Source organism: Sinocyclocheilus rhinocerous, unplaced genomic scaffold (genome assembly GCF_001515625.1).
Source record: "Sinocyclocheilus rhinocerous isolate Xijiao unplaced genomic scaffold, SAMN03320098_v1.1 scaffold418, whole genome shotgun sequence".
Lineage (NCBI taxonomy): Eukaryota > Metazoa > Chordata > Actinopteri > Cypriniformes > Cyprinidae > Sinocyclocheilus > Sinocyclocheilus rhinocerous.
The window spans coordinates 605,215-625,726 of record NW_015651146.1 but is presented as its reverse complement, the minus strand read 5'-3'; the positions used below and the strand labels follow the sequence as shown (position 1 = coordinate 625,726).

Here is a 20,512-nt window from a genome sequence, read left to right as displayed (position 1 = left end):
AGTATCATTATATAAGTCATTATAATTAGTAATTAGGTCCCCACTGGATGCAACAAATGCCTGGTTTGTAATGGGTTTTATTGATGTTGTCTCATCGCGCTGGGACAGGGCATCACAATATGGTAAGGGGCGTAACAATCAGAGCACACCTCGCTTTTCAGACCGATGAGCTTTGTAAAAATCGACGCGTTTCAGAAAGGCGGGGCATAGAGGAGAAACAATAATGTACATTATGTGAAAAATAATGTGTTTGTTGAACCTTAAACCGCATAAACACATTGCATTACACTAAATACACAACATAATGTTCTTTTTAGCAACATCACATGAACCTTTAAAGGTTTTACAAACCCAAAACAGACAAATTGACCATCAAATGAAATCATCACTGAAATCAAGTCACGCCTACAGGTTTGGTGTGTTGGTGGTAGTTCAGTGCTGGACTAGTAATCTGCACATCATAGGTTCAAACCCACAAGGGGTGATTCATACACATCAACGTTCATCAGCTAACAGGGAATCTTCTCACAACTTTTTCTAATGTTTTTTAAAAGTTATATAAATGTTAGAACAAAACGTTCTTAAAGTAATATTTATGGAACGTTCTTATTATTAATATTTGATATATGTTCTCATAACGTTGAGAGAACATGTTCTTAACATCCTCAAAATGCCCTCGTGATGTTATTTGCACTTAATGAACGTTCTGATAATGTTGAAGAGAAAACGTTCTTAAAATATTAAAAATACATGTTCAAATAACGTTTTATTTTGGGTGAAAATGTTCCCACAACGTTTTTATAACCTAAATTTGTTATCTGCGTATAGTGGAGTCCCTTAATCACACTGTAAAAAAAGTGGTAGCCTGAATTTAACTTTAAGATCTATTTATACCTTATTTAGACCTGAATAAAAGCATTTACACAGTTTACAACAATTAGCTCCAGTTCTCGAATCTGATTGGCTGGGCGGAGTTTCCGCAGGGCTTTTCGGAGTCGGACGTTTGTTTGTGTCACTCAGAGTCCGCTCGTCCGTGACCATAGACTGGTGTTTGTTGCGCCTTGCAGTCTGGCTGTGTTATTATTAGTGATGATGTTTTTTTTTTCTTTCCTCAATTTATATAGTTATACCCAGTAGGTGGCGATAAGTGACCGTATTTGTGAGTGAGTCACTCACGGAATCATTTATTCAAACACTGGTTCAAGAACGAAACGTCGCTTGCTGACACGAAAATGGTTCTGTTGTCGTTTAGCTTGCCTTGGACTTTTATATCCGGCCCGAAAACAGACAACATAACTGTCAATATTGTGCCTAACATGTGTTGTTCAACTCTGCTGTATTTAAGCAATATCACACAATTTAGCTGTCTCAGAAACAGCCCAAGCCGTCTTGACTCGTTAGTTGTAACGTGACGTTTTCTTAGTTGCATATTTTTAATCAAAATTCTGCTTCAAAGTAAAAATAACTTACCAAGGAAAAATGAAGACTTTCATTTGATTTGGTTAGTCATAGTGTCATATTTTTTATGTTATGTAATGTAGGCTATATGTATGATATAGGTTGGTGATGAAATTTGTTTAATTCATATGAGCAGAAGTTTATTAACCAAATGGAAGACCTTATGAACGATGTGAGGTCCAGCTTTATGCTGAGGTTATTAGTCTGACGTGTTTTCATGTTTCACATCTGTCACGCTTTCTCACATCTTGTAGGTTACTTTAAGGCTTTCTGGGTTGGTTACTCACCTTCCTGTCTAAACAGATACTCTGTCAGAGTGAAGCAGAAGTTGGATGCCATAAATGATGACATGAAGCAGAGTTGGAGTATTTTATGTTATCATCAACTTGTAAGTCTATGAATACAAATCATACTATTGCTCCTCATTCATGACTCTTGAGCTAAAACTGAACAACATCTCATCATGACTGTGTCAACACTGTGTTTGGATTTGGTACGTATTTAATTTTTACTAGCATTGTTGTTGTTACCTTTCCTTGGACAGGTTGAGCTATAATTGCTATCTTATTATAAATGTTTGTACCTCGTTACAAAATTGGAAAGCCCTCAGTTTCAACTGTTATTTTTATTTATTTATGTATTTTTTCCATTTCTGATTATAGATTGTTGATAAGTACTTTTTCAATAACCACCATCCTGTTACAATTACCAGTCTTAAAATGCCAAATGGCTACATACTGTTGTGACACGTTTGGTTAACCTCAACAACAATAGCAACATTTGCGTTTAATTAAGCTTTGCAGACGTCTGGTTAAATAGATCATTGCTATCTGTTATATTATATACTTTGTGATATGTGGGCAAAATATATATTTTATTATACTATATTTAATAAACAACAAATTATCTTTGGTAAAGGTCTGTTTTATTTATTTAATAAAATGAGTACGATGACAAGCTTAAAATCCATAAATAATAAAAAGGTCTTTAAGGGTTTAAGGCCTCAATACAAAACAGCATGGATTCAAAAGTGTGGGTGGGATACAAGGAGCTAAAAAAAAATTATAAATGTATTAGTTCTTTAGATATAAATATAAGAATAAATATTAAAAATATTTGAAATAAATTTGTCAAACTTTAACTTTAAAAGGTCCTTTCTGTATTCTTGCTTCTAGCTTGAAATGGTGGTGTTTATCTCTAGTAATTGTTCATTGTACAGCATATTTCTATACACTTTAATCATCAAATGTGACAAGAACTTGGATTGCCTGTCCTTCAGTTTAACAGACTCCTGCATATATTATATTTTATGTTTATTGGCTAAATATTTTTTTAAATATTGGATAATTATTTTTCAGATGTGTAAGTTTAAGTGGGATATCCTATATATTTCATTATGGTAGTAATGTCTAAATAGAATCATTTTTCAAAGTATATCCCATCAGGACCAAGTGTTTATATCAAGAGCTTTCCTAAGATTGTGCTGCAGAAATGTAAGGGGTTTTCAAACTGACCGTTTGTAGACATTGTCACAGAAAATGTGTAAAAACTTGTGTAGAAATATTACTTTATTATTACTGAGATGAAGTTACTGAAAATTATGACATTAATCTCAATTAATCTCGACAATGTCTTAAACAGTTCTCAACTTTGCTAAAATACCAAAGCAAGTCAGATATTGTAGTATAAACTTAAATATTTCTCATCAAATTGTCTATTTCTAAACGTCAATTTGACAGCTCTGTACTTTTAGTGTATGTCGACAATTGCCTGTCAACATTTATTTTAGAAGAAACAATGTTGATACCAATGTGTGTGTATTTGAAGCATTGTCCTTTCTGTATATTATCACATTTAAAATATTTCTCAGTAAGTATCTAAAATGTACAAGGGAATTTGATATTTGGGGGTCTTTTTAATAAACAAACAACTATTTAATAAACAACTATTTCCGTTTTTTAAGTGGAGTATTTAGGTATTTAAATATGATGGTATTTCATATTTTCAGAAGACATTGACATTTATTTGATTGCAGTTAATTGTTTTTATTTCAGGTATGTATACTATTTATAGCTTCCCAATGCCAATGCCAAAGTAAAATTCCACCCTTGAAAAATGGAAGTTGTTCAGCAGGTAAACAGACATGCCTCCCACTAACTAAAATAAAGACAATAGTAAAACCACATGACAAACACCCATTATGGATGGACCTTTGTGGAATAAATATAATATATTTGCTGAAAAGAAATTAACCAAAATTCAAGTGTTTTATCTTATTATTTTGACCTTTCCTCCAGGATATTACAAATTACAACATAACTGTGTGATGTGTGGGAACAATTCTTACACTGCCTTACCAAATAATCTAAAATATTGTTTAAGATGTACGCCATGTGATTGGGATGGTAAGTAAAATACCAGAATGCATTTATTGAAATAATCGAATGAATGCATGTGGAATTTAGATATTTGTAATTTATAAAACTGTTGAAAGGTGGGCTTTCATCCAAATATAAGACTCCTGGTTTTACAGCTCATGAAGTAGAGGATATCACCAAAACCTGTACACCAACACAGGACAGAGTCTGCGTTTGTAAAGCTGGGTTTTACAAGAATAATGGTGACTGTAAACCCTGTCCCATTAATGGTAAGTACCATTAAAGGAAGTTAAATGTATGGCCAAAGGATACAAGTGATACTTTCTGTTGTAAATAAAAAAACTAAAAATTAAATATCCTAAACACCTTGTGGCTAGGAAACTGTAACTGAATAGTTTCTTTTTCCTTTTGTGTTACTCAGGTTTGAACTGTAAAGAGAATTGTACCCAACAAACGACTATTAAAACGACTATTAAAACCACAACAGTAGTTTGTGGGATTGGCAATTTCTCGGATGGTGGACAGTGCCAAAGCTGTGTTGAGTATGGAGTCTAATATTCACTTTTTTTCTGTACATCTTTTGAATCTTGATGGAATTTTGGTAAATTACTCTATTTGTGGAGAATAATAATTTTTTCATTATTCAAGTCTTTAGCATTTAGGTTAATGGGTTGTGGTTTTCCTTTGCATAAGGTTTAGCATCCACATCAGAATCTCCTGCATTTGTAATAATGTTTGCCAGCGTTATTGAGATGGTCCTCACTGCAGAACACAAGATCCAGGGGGCGAGGTTGGATCCAGATCCAACTCCTCCCACCTTACATATACCTAAACCTATCCATCTCCACCCCCTGATCCCTAAACCCACCCATCTCCCCCCCTAAACCTACCATCTCCACCCCCTAGATGTGGATCCAACCCCGCCCCCTGGATCTTTGTTCTGCAGTGTGGGGCTACTGTCGTTATTAGCAATGAAACACTATTTCAGGTACCAGCACACCAAAGAATATAATGAATTGTTTTAAAACTTGTGATAATTTTTATATATTGTAAATACAATTGTATATTTATTGTTATGTTTTGCAGATATTTGTCATGAAAGTGTCTTGGGTCAAAGTACATGTTAAGTATAAATGTTCTATTGATTAATGTAATTCGTTTCAGGTCTAAGTGCAAGAAAAAGTCCTGTAAATCTTTTTGTAGTCCTACCACAGTTGAAACAAAAGGTATCACAGCATCCTAACATGTATAATTAGAAATATTTATATTTGCAAACCTTTGAAGTAAGAAATACAGAGGTAAAATTTTGTGTGACATATATTGTCCCTTTTCTTAGGATATTCTGACCCGCTGTTGCTGGTGTTACTGATCATTGTGACCTTATTGGGTGGTCTTCTCTGTCTTCTTCTCATCTGGTTCTGCAGACGGAGATGGCTTTGCCGCCAAGCCAAAATCTGGCATGTTGGCAAACATCCAAAATTTCAGATTCAACCAGGTTCACATACACTTACATGTACTTGATTTAGATTAATGAAGCTTGCTATACCTTTAATGGGGCCTTGACTCATTACAGAGTGAAGCGGCTTAGCATTGTTTTGTTTCTGTTAATTCTGTGGTTTGAGTTCTTTCTTAAAATAGGAAATGCACATTGATTTAGGAAATCTGTATTCTGTAATATTCGAGATAAGTGAATTTTGTCTTTGTTTCAGCAGATCAACCTAATGATGTAATCAGCATTCCCAGAGCAATGGTTTGTAATTTTTTGATTTAACATGTTTCTGATGTTATGTACAATTAAATTACAAGGTGGAAATGATGTTGAGGATTTTTTTTCATGTGTTCTAACATTTTAAGTGATAAGCATCACCTTGATAACCATTTGTTTGTCTTTAAAGGAAAGGAATGGAACCTCTATCAAAACTTTACCAGTGACCAGCTACCCACACAACGTCCTCAGTGGAGATTTACAGAGCATCATGGCCCCCCTGATAGCAAACGGAAACCCAAAATGTAATTATATAAAACATTAAAGGGGTCATGTAGGGCTCAAATAGAGAATCAAAATGTTCTTGATATTTACATTTATAAGAGATTACACTACAATAAAAACATACTGCAAGTTTAAAAACTCAAAACTAACTCTCTAGTTTAAAATATAAATGACTTCTTTCTACCCTTCTGAAACACCCGGATTTGAAATCTGGAGAATCGTGATTTCACAATTTCCCCTCAACACATCCCTTAACATGCGTCATCGTCATATGTAATGTTTTCTATTGCTGTGTCCCAATTTGCCGACTTATACTATGCCCTAAAAGTATGCACTCTTTTTGTGAAGAAAAAGTACATATTTTTGTGTGTGTAGCAGAAGCACGAGCTTTGGGACGTACTACTTTGTTGCAATTGTGTCTTTAATGGACCGCTTTGTAGCTTAGTTACGTGTATTCTGTCATTGTTTAAGCTGCCATGTCAATCATCTTATCACAGCTAACATCCTCCACATTTCGTTTAATTTAATTTATTGCCATATTGAATGAAGAGGCACATTGATCTGCCAGTCACAGGTCTTTCATGCCGAGAACTCTCCTCATGTGTTTGCATAATGATGCATTTTAATTAATCTTAATATTTTTCAGTAAAGTTATATATAATTAATCATGCAAACCCTTTATCTAAACCCTTAGATATGCCAGGAGTAGTACTGGTAATTTTTCCTTCTCTTTTACGAGTACTGTGAATTCGGACATACTTCTCTTGTCACATAACAGTTAATGTTTTTCACATAGTAGGGAATTATGCGGTTTCAGATGCAGCCCTGCACATTTAATTTTCACCAGAAATAGCAGACCATCCGGTATGGGATACTCATTTCAACATACTAGGATTTGGGACACACTAATTCTAATTTTGAGTACTATTTAGGACAGATAGTATGTAAATTGGGACTGGAGCAGTGAAGATCAGCTTGAATCTATCAGTGATTTCTGTATTTTCACCAAAACTTCCATTATAATCAATGGCAAAGTTTACACTGCTCAACGAGTCTCTTATTTACATTGTGTTTTCACTGTGTTAGTTATGATGAAAGTATTGGTGAGATTGCAAGAGATCATTGCATCGTGTGCTCAGTATACCTGACTGTGTTCGTCTACAGTGCAGTGCTGCAACCTTTGCTGCAACCGGAGTAGTTCTAAATGAAATGCTATAATCAATACAAAACGCAGTAAAAGTTTTCGGGAGGGTTTGCATGCTCATTTTATATGCAAAGATGTTAGTCAATCATAGCAGTGGGCATTTACATTGAAGTCTCAAAGCAGACACGGCCCTTCCAACTGAGCGCTCAAATCAGAGAACTAAATCCAGGGTAGAAAACGTCCATTTATATCTAAATTATAACAGTTTCTGATTGTAAGATTACAAGTGCACCTCAGGAAACATAAAATTAAAAAAAATGCATTTCATGACCCCTTTAAGACAGAATTTAATGAAGTTTCGGTTTATTCTCTGTTTTAGAACCATTTAAATTTTGTGATTGTTTTTCTGAATGTTTCAAGTCTTTCTTGTCAACTATTAGTCTTATCCTTTTGCCAATCATGTAGGCGTATGTTAAACTGATTGTGATCAGCTAGCTTTCAGGCTTACATTACAAAGTCTAAGAACTTCTGAGAACTGTCTGATCAGATAATAACTTCTAATTCGCACACTTACAGTTGCTTCCTTGGTATGGTAGGAGCCTCACAACTACGTTGAAAGGGCATTAAAATTTGCTGATTAAGTAAAGTAGGTAATTTTTATATAATTTTAAGTAGATGAGAATAAAAAGAAAGGAGAAATTTTTGTTTTAGTTCTCATGATGTAGCCTTAATATTTTCCTTAAAAACTACATTAAAAACGAATAAAAAAAATAATTCTTAATGATACAACTGCATAGTATTATTTCAGTTAAAAGTTCTTATTACACAGCTTTCTGGAATATTTGATTCTGATTGGTCAGTTGCAGCATTCAGCAGTCTGATGTTTGCTAAAATGCTGCAAATCACTCCGCTCATCCAGCACTACTTTCATTCTTTCATACCGCTTAGTCTCGTTTTATAAAAGCGCAACTGGCTTATCGATTGTACACTGAAAGAAAAAAATCAGTAGGAAAGCTGAAAAGGTACTGTTAATTTTCTATAATTTTCCAGACATTTCCCTGAACCCCTAAACACACAATATAATGCAAAAGTCAAAATACAGGGGAAACACCTGTGAAAAATCAATATAGAAAATTCTTTCATATTTCCCGTACCTTAAACCATCTGCGTTCAGTATATTAACATAATATTGTTGCAGTGCTCATCTTGTTGCCTGACTGATTGATATGTACATTGTAATTAACTATTTGGTTCTGCATCATACTTCTTTTGCAATATAACTTACAGTAATCTGGCACTGATAGGCCTACTCTATGTGCATGCTCGCCTCAGTAAACAGGAGATTAACTCGAGAGCATGGGGTTTCTCAACCTTTGTATCTAAAGGCCATATCTACTTTCCCACAGTGATGCAGGTGTTGCAGAAGGAGTCCTGGCCAGCACCAGTGCTGTACACTGTCATAAGAGAGACGTTGAGGAGACTACCCTTACAAATGAATCAGGAATTTAGTACAACTAGTATATGCTGTTATAGATACTAGGAAACAAGTACATAATGATTAGTTACTAGTACAGATTGACTGACTAATTTTAACTACTAGTCGTTATTCTTATAAGTAATAGTACCTAATGAATAGTAACTAGTAGAATAGAAAAATATACTAACCACTCTACTTAAAAAAATTAAACTAGTAACATTTAAAAAAAGATACTTGTTAGTTTAAAGGAAGAAATGTTAAAACAGCTTGCTACATAGTTTCATTTATTTATGCAATTCATATTTAACACATTAATCACGTGTTATTGATAAAAGCAAGAGACAGATTATGCTTTTTAATTTTTTCAAATGTCTTTGAGGACTCTTGTGGAGGAAATGTTATGCAAATGTAAATAGCTTTACAGAGAAGGGAGATGAATGGCATACTTAAAGGAGCAGCTGAACTGTGCAGAGCGGCCGACAAAATATTGCTCTCTGGGGACTCTGGCAGAGCTGCAGCTTTATACACCCATGCTTTTGGAAATAATGCTGGTTCCACTGTAGGACACATGCATGGCCTTAACGCAGGTCGTTTAGAGGAGGTGATCTCAACGCTGGAGGCCTGGCTTGATGCCGTTTTACACAACTCTATTGAGGGCCTGAGCAACGGTCTTGTTGCTGTATTTCTGTCTACATTATGCCCCAATAATGTGTCTGCTTCTCTTTATAAAATGCAGTCTGTCCTGCAGGGGACAGGTCATGCCTCAGACAAGATATTTGCGTGGTGTTCTGCTCTTCTAGAGGGAAAACTTTATGCTCTACCTTAACCTCTTGTCTTGACGATAGGAACCTGTCAGGCTGTGCCCAGGAACTGCAAGAGAAGCTAGAACAACTGCAAGCAAGCATGAAAGCTCACTCATCTTGACTCCATCTCCTCATGTGTGTGAGCTGCAGATGCATTTCACAATCATTTACAGTTAACTCTGAACAGCAGATGCTCTTGTCTTCTGAACTTTTAACAGGAAACCCTCAGTCATAGTTAAAAAATTCTTCTTTGTGAATTGTTTTATTTAAGTATAATGTAAAATAAATGCAGGTCATTATGCATATCATAGGTGCTTTGTAATAACTGTTTATAATCCTTGTTCTTGGTTATATGAATCAGCCTTTTGTCACTATACTGAACAAATCTGGATTTTCAAAGAATTGTTGACCAATTCAGTTTGAACTTAAATGTTTAAATTTTATCATCCATCAACTTAAGGAGGTATCTAGTGGTTTTCAGGAAAAACGTAGCTGCTTATTTGTTTCACGCTAAAGGTTATTTTAAGTTCTCAGTCATATTGTACATGGGCATGTTTGAAGTATTACTTTACACTCACTGTGTACACTTGTCACACCAGTATATATTTGTTACTTTTCTTAATAAAAATGTATGGAATATGTATGGCTCTTGACAGCATCATGTAGTTAAAAAAATGGAAAGCGTGACAGAGGAAGTCTCCTTTCTGTGCAGACAGAGAAAAGTTTTGACATTAAGTTTAGTGAATGTCAGCAAACAATTGCTGTGGCCTCTGAGCTATGCAAAGGAAATTCCCCTTTCATCTGGTTCCCCCAGGTTCATCTGACTTCTGTTTAAACCACAGTGACGATCAAAAGCAGTTTCACTTTTTTTATTTCGTTTTTCCAGGCTTGTATATAACCATAACCTATTTGCTAAGCCGCATGTTGTCAGTTCGAAGAAACATACAGTAGCCCATGTTCTCTGGGAAATGTGAAATATAACCCCCACCTCCAAATATTCTTTGCTAATTTTGATATTTTAAACCTTTCAGTCCAGAAATACCCATTCAAACAGGAAAATTTAAGTTTAAATTTTGTTTAATAATCTTGAGTGTCCCAGTATTGTCCAGTATGGTTCACTTACCTCGGTGCTCGTGCTGGGGCTGGTGTTGTTTGGATGCCGATTTTGGAAAGTTTTTGCTGGGATGGGCATTTCAAAAAAATCTGAAATTCGCTTTTGCGCCATTATCTCCTTGTATCAAAGTTAATCTTGTTCGCATTCTGTATAGTTCATGTCTGATACCACGCGCCAGCGTCACGTGTTCATGAGGATTAGGCTAATCATCCCATATAGAAAACATCACAAGTAAAATGAATCATGTTTATAAAGATAAACATGGGTTTATTATAGCCCACTTACAATTTACATTTCAGAGATCATTACAAATAAATTATTAAATGCTAAAACTGAATAAATTTAAATGAACAAACTTGGCGTTGCATTTGCAACCATGTGAAAACAGGGGGTGCTGCAGCCCCCTCAGCACCCCTACTTCCCGCGTCCCTGCCTACAACCAAACTTTTTGGAATTTGGATGTCACAAAGTTTTTTTTCTTACAAGACGATTTTTGAATTAAGACCGACGCGTTGCATAACGTAGACATAAATAATTATTAGTAAGCCTATTTTTTTACGAGAGATTAAGCGAGCATCTGGCCAAACCTATAAATTCGTCGTTGTTCCTATAATATTAGCTCCTTAACGCCTTAAATGTTGTCTTTTCTCTATGTTAAAGTGTTTTCTTTTATGTTTCGTTTCGTCTTTCACTTATGGGGTCGGCATATTGAGTTTCGGAAATAGCTTCTTTTTCGGGACTAAGCTTTTCTTCAACCAGACAGTCGCAACTTTTGACAGTTGTTTTTGAATAAAGAGTCGGAACATTCATCTGTGGTCCATCTAAATCGTGTTTAATATGCGGTAAATCTCAGAACGGTTTGACTCGTTGAAGTCAGAAGTCGACAGAAAGTGCGTGGACTGCCCCTTACGAAAAATAGCTTCACAGACAAAACTAGTACAATCAGTAGTCAATTCTCAGCCCCCCACACACAGGATTTTAAACCAACCACACCCACTGCAAAAACTCCCATTTTCTCCTTTTGTCCCCTCACTGAGGCAGAAGTATCAAAACTTCTCCTCTCCAGCCATCCTACAACATGCCCTCTGGACCCAATCCCCTCACACCTTCTCCAAGCAATATCTCCTACACTTTTACCAACACTCACACATATCATCAACACATCTCTCCTCACAGGCACTTTCCCCACTGCATTCAAGCAGGCTCGGATAACCCCACTGCTCAAAAAACCTACATTAAACATACAGAATTTCCAAAAAACACAAGTGAAGAAGAAACCGAAACAACAGATGCTTCCACATGTATTCTAACACGACCATCAGACATAAAACAGTATCAAAACTATGCAACATTATGGAATAAAATGTGGACTATTAGAAAGTGGGCCAATTTAGTCCCAAGGAGTATTGAAATAGTACACTTACAAGTATACTACTAGTACACTGATATTTGTATACTTACTACATAAAATATACTTAAAAATATACTTGAACTTTACTTAAGTATACTTACTAAAATAAACTTGAAGTATACTACTTTTTGGTAAGGGGCACCCAGACACACAGTGCGTACACCATCATTAAGAGGTGTGTACAATCTCATATATTATTGGACGATACAATGTTGTGCTGCTCTATTCATGAAAATTGTAATTGTTTTAAATTGGTGGCTGCAGGAGGACGTTTCTGACACTTTTTTTTCTAGTGCTTGTTTTAAATTACTTTCAATTACTAACAAACAATAATCCAACATGGACTAGTATCTTCTTCAGTTTTTTTAAAAATAAATATTTATTAGATAACCTGCTAGTACTTATTCCAACAGCGACTAGTATCTGTTCATTTAATCACTAATGCTAATTTACTTGATACTAGTATTCGTTTGCTGCCAGTCACTATCTAAACAATGACAAGTAACTGGTAACAATTTTACTCTACCAGTAAGATTTGTAATTGAACTATAAATTAGCTTGACTACAGATTATACCAAAAGGAAATATGTTTAAGAAATGTTACTAGTAATAAAAGCAACATATTCTAGTGTTACTAATTAAAAATGACTAGGATCTAATAAATAAATACTAGTGTAAAGGAATCTGTTCTCTGTAGTTAGGTGGAATGCTAGTCCACTACGGAACTCCAGCAAGAAGTGCGACAGGAGACAGATGGTTGTTCAATGGTTTATATCTTCAGGATGTGTCACTTTACATCATCCAGCATTGTACAGTTCTTAAATTAACAGAGGTGGCAAGTGTGGTTTAGTCTGAAATAAACAAATAAGGCTCGCATCAAGTTCAAGACATTGATGCTTGCATATAGAACAGCCACAGGCTCAGCACCCGCCTACTTCCACTCACTACTACGAATCTACATCCTCTCCAGAAGTCTGAGATCCGCTAGTGAGCGACGCCTCGTGGTACCATCACAGAGAGGCTCAAAATCACTCTCCAGAACATTCTCGTTCACCGTTCCTGGCTGGTGGAATGATCTTCCCACCCCTATCCGGAATGCTGAATCTCTGACAATTTTCAAGCGACAGCTGAAAACTCATCTCTTTAAACGCTACTTGACTTCATCTTAAAAAAAAAATTTTTTTTAAATAAAACTTTCTCTTATTCCTTCCCTTTTCTAGCTTGTACTTATTTGAACAATGCATAAAACGAGATATTTCAAGCACTTCCTGTGTCTGTTTGCCTCTTTAAGAAGAATCGCTTTATGTATTCCCCAATTGTAAGTCGCTTTGGATAAAAGCGTTGGCAAAATGACTAAATGTAAATGTAAAACAAATGTCTCAACCTGAGGGTTGCACACGGTTAATTCTAGAGCTAACTAGAGCTCTGGCCTGTTTGCTCTCTGACGCACAAAATCCTAAAGGTCCTCAGCTTTATCTGCAGGCATGTCATGGAAATAAATCAGAAACAGTTAGACTGGTTAAAGAAAGACAGACTCAACATGTGGAACTATTAATTAAAGCCTTTTACCAGCAAATGTCTCCAAGATATTCCATTCTCCATAGTAAGCAGCAGATGGAGAAAGCATCAAGTCCTACACGGGCAAGTGAAGACATCGATGCCTCTAAAGCTGTTGAGTTTTTACTTGCCATTTCACCAGATGACATCCAAGTAAGAGAACTAGGTGAATCACAGACTGAACATGCAATGGCACCAGAGAAAAGAGCTGGTTTACTTGTGGGCAGAGCAGCTGCTAATTTTTCAGCAGGAGGACGAGAAAGAGAAGTCTGCAAAGATCTAGGTGACGGCTTTGCACTTCATCCAGCCACAGCAAGACAGCAATTCCAGAGCGTTTTCTCGGACAGTGGCATAGGGTTGGCTGCTCACATCCAGCTGCGTCAACAGGCTGAGAAGGGCGTTTCAGAGTTCAGAGAGGCCGTTCTTATGAGGCCTGACCTTAGGTCTTCGAAAGGAGTGGAGTTGTTGGATCCCGTTATTGCTTAACTGCGAGCTCTCTGCCACTTGGAGTCGGACGGAGGAGGCAGGGAAATGCGGGTGCGTCTGGCAGACTGCCTCCTCCTGCGTGGGGAACATAGAGAAGCCCTTTCCATAAGTAGCCAGCTCGCTGCTGCAGCTCCAGCCCAGCAGAGCTACCAGAACACTGTGCAAGTGCTCAGAGGGTATTCCTGACTCTTCACTGAAGACCATAAAGGCGCTCTAGAGGATTTCCAAGCGGTGATTGAGCATAATACTCCTCACCCACCCAGCTGTGTCCATGCACTCTGTGGTAGGGGTATCCTGCGTATGATGGCTGGCTCACACTACCTTACTGCTCTAGATTGCATTACAGCAAGCCAATTACAGCTGCAGGATGCTGCTGTAACTGTTAGGTGCCTCATGCCTTGGGACTCCCGTGGGTTGCTGTGCACCGTGTTGCTGGAACAGGGAAGAGTCATGCTTGAGGGGACCGAAGAGCAAAGAGCTGAGACAAATCCTAGAGCTCAACAAGAGAATGAGGAGGTTCACACCACCAACAAACAGAGGTACATTTGCATTTTTTCTGATGCAAAACTTATTTGTCGTGCTGTATCTTGTGTCTTATTTAGGGATGCAGAAAATCTTTACCAAACATAAAAATGAATCCAATTTCGTACTGTAAATTGTAATTCTGTCATGCCTAAATTCACTTTGTAACATTTAAAATCACTGATTTTGGTTCTGTGTGTTCAATTTTTAATTTATTTAGAAAAAAAAAGTATATAATTTTATTATTTATCAGTTATCAGCCATGACATAAGGAGAGACGTTGCGATTTCCTAATCGCAAAGCCTGCGATATGGACGCGATATTACTCTGTTCCAGAGCATATGCATGACTGCCAGCCTTGAGTTGCAGATTTACTAACCAATAGAGTGAGCGCACCTCCGTTCTCCCCAATCAGCACTGCTCTAGCCAACTGCGTAAACACCCACCGTTTAAAAATAAAAAATAAAAAAACCCGGAAAGCGGGGTTTAATGGAAACGATAAGAATTTCTGTGATAGTTTCTATTGTTTTTTTCAGCAGGGTAATGATACCCATACTGTGCTGCACATTATTGGCAATATTGAGCTGAAGCTTGACTTTGCAAATTTAAAATCGCAAATCAAATCGCAATCGCAATATCTTTCAAAAAAATCGCAATTTGATATTTTCCCCCAAATCGCACAGCCCTAATTCAGGGGTGTCCAATCCTGCTCCTGGAGGGCCACCTTCCTGCAGAGTTCATCTTCAACCTACCTGACTAGAAGTTTAGAGATCCTGCAGACCTTAGTTAAAATAGGTCGACCGATAGTGGATTTTACCTATAACGAAATACCCATAACGATAACCCATTGTTCCAGCACTCGGTTATCAGTGCCGATTTATCAGCAAAACCGATCATTCAGTCGACCTCAATTAATTAGCTGTTTCAGGTTTGTTTAATTAAGGTTGTAACTAAACTCTGCAGAACTTTGGACCTTCAGGAGCAGGACTGGACGCTACTATCTTATTCAGTCTCCTGTGCTTCCTTTTAGGTCTGCTGTTGGTGTGCACACTCTTGCTCTTCTCCTAATGGAGTTACAACCTGGTGCCGATGGAATCCAGATTCTCACAGCAGATGCTTTGTACCAGTTGGGTCGTGTTGAGGAGGCTTACCGTCTTCTTCTAAACATTGAGCACACAGCCCCACGGCCACCGATTCTTGCACGCCTTGCAATACTGCAGCTGCATCGAGGATTCCTCTATGATGCCTATCAGGTGCCAGATTAAATTTCTCTTACAGTTCACCTTAGTTAAATCTTATATAAAATGTGTCTATGATAAAAAAATAAAAAAAATTTGTCTTGACAGTAAGTAATCTCTCTGGTGTCTTACAGCTACTGAAGAAGCTGATCAATTCAGGAGACACTAGCTGTCTGTGGCCCCTTCTATCTGTAACATCTTTACAAGACCGAGCACTTCTAGAAAAACACTGCCACACCGCTTCAAAACGTATACTGTGTGGCCAACAAGCAGAAAGTGCAATAAGGGAAGCTGTGGCCTATTTGTCCATTGCCATTATGGCTTCAGGTAACGAGGGCATGTTGTTTTCAGACACAAAATGTACATTAAATTTACATTACGAAATATTTATGATTCTCATAGTGAAATGCAGAGGAAAAAGTGTAAATGCTAACAGGAATTCATACCACTGATTCTATCTGACTGACGCTGTTTCTATGAAACAAAAAAATACAGTAGTTTCCTTTTTTATTTGTGCAAATTTCAGTTGCTTGCTTCTGTTATTGATTCCATTATATAACCTTGTTTTTAAATTTCATTTAACTCTTATGATCAACTCAACAGAAATGATATTAGAAAGAGAAGAAGGTAACTCAGAACACTGCTGTTTTATATTTCCTTACTGAGTTAACTGATTATTCTTTAGGTGGTGCAGCAATAGATTCCCTGTTGGAGAGAGCAAGATGTTATGCTCTATTGGGCCAATGGAAGACGGCTATCTTTGACTTCACTGCAATCCTTAAAGAGCACCCAAATCGCACAGCCCTAATTCAGGGGTGTCCAATCCTGCTCCTGGAGGGCCACCTTCCTGCAGAGTTCATCTTCAACCTACCTGACTAGAAGTTTAGAGATCCTGCAGACCTTAGTTAAAATAGGTCGACCGATAGTGGATTTTACCTATAACGAAATACCCATAACGATAACCCATTGTTCCAGCACTCGGTTATCAGTGCCGATTTATCAGCAAAACCGATCATTCAGTCGACCTCAATTAATTAGCTGTTTCAGGTTTGTTTAATTAAGGTTGTAACTAAACTCTGCAGAACTTTGGACCTTCAGGAGCAGGACTGGACGCTACTATCTTATTCAGTCTCCTGTGCTTCCTTTCAGGTCTGCTGTTGGTGTGCACACTCTTGCTCTTCTCCTAATGGAGTTACAACCTGGTGCCGATGGAATCCAGATTCTCACAGCAGATGCTTTGTACCAGTTGGGTCGTGTTGAGGAGGCTTACCGTCTTCTTCTAAACATTGAGCACACAGCCCCACGGCCACCGATTCTTGCACGCCTTGCAATACTGCAGCTGCATCGAGGCTTCCTCTATGATGCCTATCAGGTGCCAGATTATATTTCTCTTACAGTTCACCTTCGTTAAATCGCATAAAAAATGCATCTATGATAAAATAGCCTATATTAATTTTCGTCTTCACAGTAAGTAATCTCTCTGTTGTCTTACAGCTACTGAAGAAGCTGATCAATTCAGGAGACACTAGCTGTCTGTGGCCCCTTCTATCTGTAACATCTTTACAAGACCGAGCACTTCTAGAAAAACACTGCCACACCGCTTCAAAACGTATACTGTGTGGCCAACAAGCAGAAAGTGCAATAAGGGAAGCTGTGGCCTATTTGTCCATTGCCATTATGGCTTCAGGTAACGAGGGCATGTTGTTTTCAGACACAAAATGTACATTAAATTTACATTACGAAATATTTATGATTCTCATAGTGAAATGCAGAGGAAAAAGTGTAAATGCTAACAGGAATTCATACCACTGATTCTATCTGACTGACGCTGTTTCTATGAAACAAAAAAATACAGTAGTTTCCTTTTTTATTTGTGCAAATTTCAGTTACTTGCTTCTGTTATTGATTCCATTATATAACCTTGTTTTTAAATTTCATTTAACTCTTATGATCAACTCAACAGAAATGATATTAGAAAGAGAAGAAGGTAACTCAGAACACTGCTGTTTTATATTTCCTTACTGAGTTAACTGATTATTCTTTAGGTGGTGCAGCAATAGATTCCCTGTTGGAGAGAGCAAGATGTTATGCTCTATTGGGCCAATGGAAGACGGCTATCTTTGACTTCACTGCAATCCTTAAAGAGCACCCAGACCATGTGCAGGCTTTGTGTGGAAGAGGATTCACTTATCTTATGCTGAACCAGCAAAAGGTGTGGTAGCAAAAACAAAGACCTCCACCTATGGGAACCAACTGATTTTATGAAAACATGTTTTTGCAGGTGGTTTCATAATTCAGTAACACATGACAATAAGGTTAATGCATAGATAGCATGAAATGACAATCCCAAACAAACTTTTACAGCATTTAATAATCTTGGTTAATGTTAACTTCTACATATACCTTTCCAGGAATTGTTCCTTTTAATTTATATTTATAAAGTAACTTATGAATTAAACTTAATGAATGCTTTAAACTGTATTAATTAATGTTATTATGAAGTGATACCAATATTATAACAGACACTCAAAGTAATTTTTTTCCTACATGCTTGTAAACTGACACTGTAATATCAATAATTCTCCAGGAATGCACACTAGACATACTGGTCGCCCTTCAACGTGGAGCTGAGGAGGTCACTCAGAGCATGCTGTCGCTTAAAGACAAAGCACGAAAACTCGTCAGTGAATGGTTGGCTCAGCACTGTCGCAGCAGCCTGTCAGAGACTCTGTTGGCCAACCCTGTACCCTGCCGGGAGGAGCTCCTTCAAGAAGCCTTTTTGATTGGTGGAGCACTAATGAACACTGACTGCAGGGAACCCAGGTGGCACCTCCTGTACATAGATATACTACTTGCCAAAGGTAGGGAACAGTATAAAGCATATAGGAATCAAGTATGTGGGCCATGTCTATGTAAGATATATTTTTGGTGTTTGTGAAGGGGAGGTGAATGCTGCAGGTGCACACCTGAAGAAGGTGTTTGGTCAATAGCCTTGAGATGCCACAGCTAAGGCCAGATGGGGTGTTGTGAAGGCCTGGCAGCAGAACTACAAAGTGGCAGCCAACTATCTGAGTGTGGTGGCTGAGAAAGAACCAGCAACTCTAGACTTTCTAATCACTCTTCTGCAGTCAGTTCAAAGAAAACGCCTGGCACAGGTAATCACTAAAAAACTAATCTATATATACAATGTGTTCATTTTTATGATTAATATAGACTGTTCAACACGTTAAAATATAATTATCCGTCATGAATCATCCGTATTTGTTCCCACTACTGGAACTATGCTAATGGTTTTCTCCATTTCCTGAGGCTAATTGCTCATCTAAAAAAATTTATCCTAAGTGCTAAAAACTAATGATTTTATTATTTATTTAGCTTGGAAATTGTGTAAAATAAGTTTGAAGTGAACAAAACATAAAACAAAAGTCTGATCATTTGTTGTTGCGGCTTATTAAATGTAAAAATGGCTTTCAAATATAATTTTAAATTATTCATAATTTACTAATTTTATCCTTGAAAATTAAATTGTATCGTTATTACTATCTATATCTTCATCGCTGGTGCAAATATTAAACAAATATTATTTAGTTTAGTTTTTTGATTTACAAAGAACATTTAAAACAACAGATGTTGAAACCAAAGTGCTGTACAAGAAATATACAACAAAATAAAAGACTAGACATTTTAAAAAATACTTCCTTTTTTGATTCTATGTTAATGTGGAGATTGAAGGGGTACATTTATTTATGATTAGAAGTTTAATGGTAGATGCATTTTTTAAAAATCCATTCACAGCCTGTTTACAAATACTGTTTCTGTTCTGCTTCTTTTTTTAATGTATTGATCTTACCCTGTTACTCAACAAGACAAATTCAACTCTTCAGTGGCTATTAAAGTGTTTCTGTGCTTCCAGGCAGCATCTCAGCAGGCCAGCAGTGTTTCTGAACGTGGTCAGTGGGAGCAGGCTTTAGCCCTTACAGTAGCAGTGCGAGCGGTCAGTGAGATGAAGCTTCAGTACCTCAGGCAGCGTGCAGCCTGTCTGGCCCACCTGGGCCTCCACGAGAGGGCGGTGTCTGATCTGAATAAGCTTATCCAGGGCCACATTGCAGATGGCAGAGAGGAGAAAAGGGTTTGGGCAGAGGACCTTTGCTGCAGAGGCAGTAGTCTGTTGTTGTGTTCCCACGAAGAGTCTGGCTTACAGGACTTTTCTCAAGCCCTGGACCTGCACGAGGAACAAACCCTGCTATGTGTGGAAGCTGGTCTGGGAACACAACGCCTCGCTGAAATGTTTCTGCGCTTTGCCCTGCGGAACTATGGGCAGCAGAAACTCAAAAAAGCTTGGCTTCTGACAGAGACTGGGCTTAAAGTGGACAGCAGCCATGTAGAACTGCGCAGACTGAGGGCTAGAATAAAACGAGAAGTCTCTGGTCCATGTACGGCACACTAGAGATGAAACACATGAGATTAGTTGGACTGTTAATTGATGGTGACAGAATGGTTTATGACTTTATGGTTTATATTCATTTATGGTTAATCAGGCAAACATAATGGCAAGAATTTCTAATAATAAATATGCAAATATTGCTGTAAGTTATTCTGTTACAGCTGTCTCTTACAATTGATCTTTATGTAAAAATCATTTTTTATAATCTATAATAAGTTTTGTCTGATGTAACATTTCAAGTAGTCTTGTCTGACATGTACACTACTGTTCTGTTGGGGTCAGTAAGTTTTTTTTTGTTTAGTTTTGTTTTATCAATGTTTTCAACACTGATATTAGATTAAAGAAATGTTTCTTTTGCATACAAATCAGCATATTATAGTGATTTCTGAAGGATCATGTGACACTGAAGACTGGAGTAATGGCTGCTGAAAAATCAGCTTTGCCATCACAGGAATAAATTACATTTTAAAATATATTAAAATAGAAAATG

General features: G+C 37.1%; 1 protein-coding gene and 1 pseudogene across 1 annotated transcript; both read left to right on the top strand.

The window, feature by feature from the left end:
• The first annotated feature begins 1,547 nt into the window (after positions 1 to 1,547).
• On the top strand, positions 1,548 to 8,510 carry LOC107712660 (uncharacterized). Its single transcript, XM_016517969.1, has 10 exons — positions 1,548 to 1,951; positions 3,513 to 3,591; positions 3,756 to 3,863; positions 3,953 to 4,105; positions 4,258 to 4,378; positions 5,001 to 5,062; positions 5,173 to 5,331; positions 5,549 to 5,586; positions 5,732 to 5,846; positions 8,377 to 8,510. The coding sequence occupies exons 1-10, from the start codon at positions 1,922 to 1,924 to the stop codon at positions 8,508 to 8,510; spliced, it is 999 nt and encodes a 332-aa protein (XP_016373455.1). The 5' UTR covers positions 1,548 to 1,921.
• Positions 8,511 to 8,880: 370 nt separating this feature from the next.
• LOC107712659 (tetratricopeptide repeat protein 34-like) lies at positions 8,881 to 20,025 on the top strand (annotated as a pseudogene).
• Positions 20,026 to 20,512: the final 487 nt, after the last annotated feature.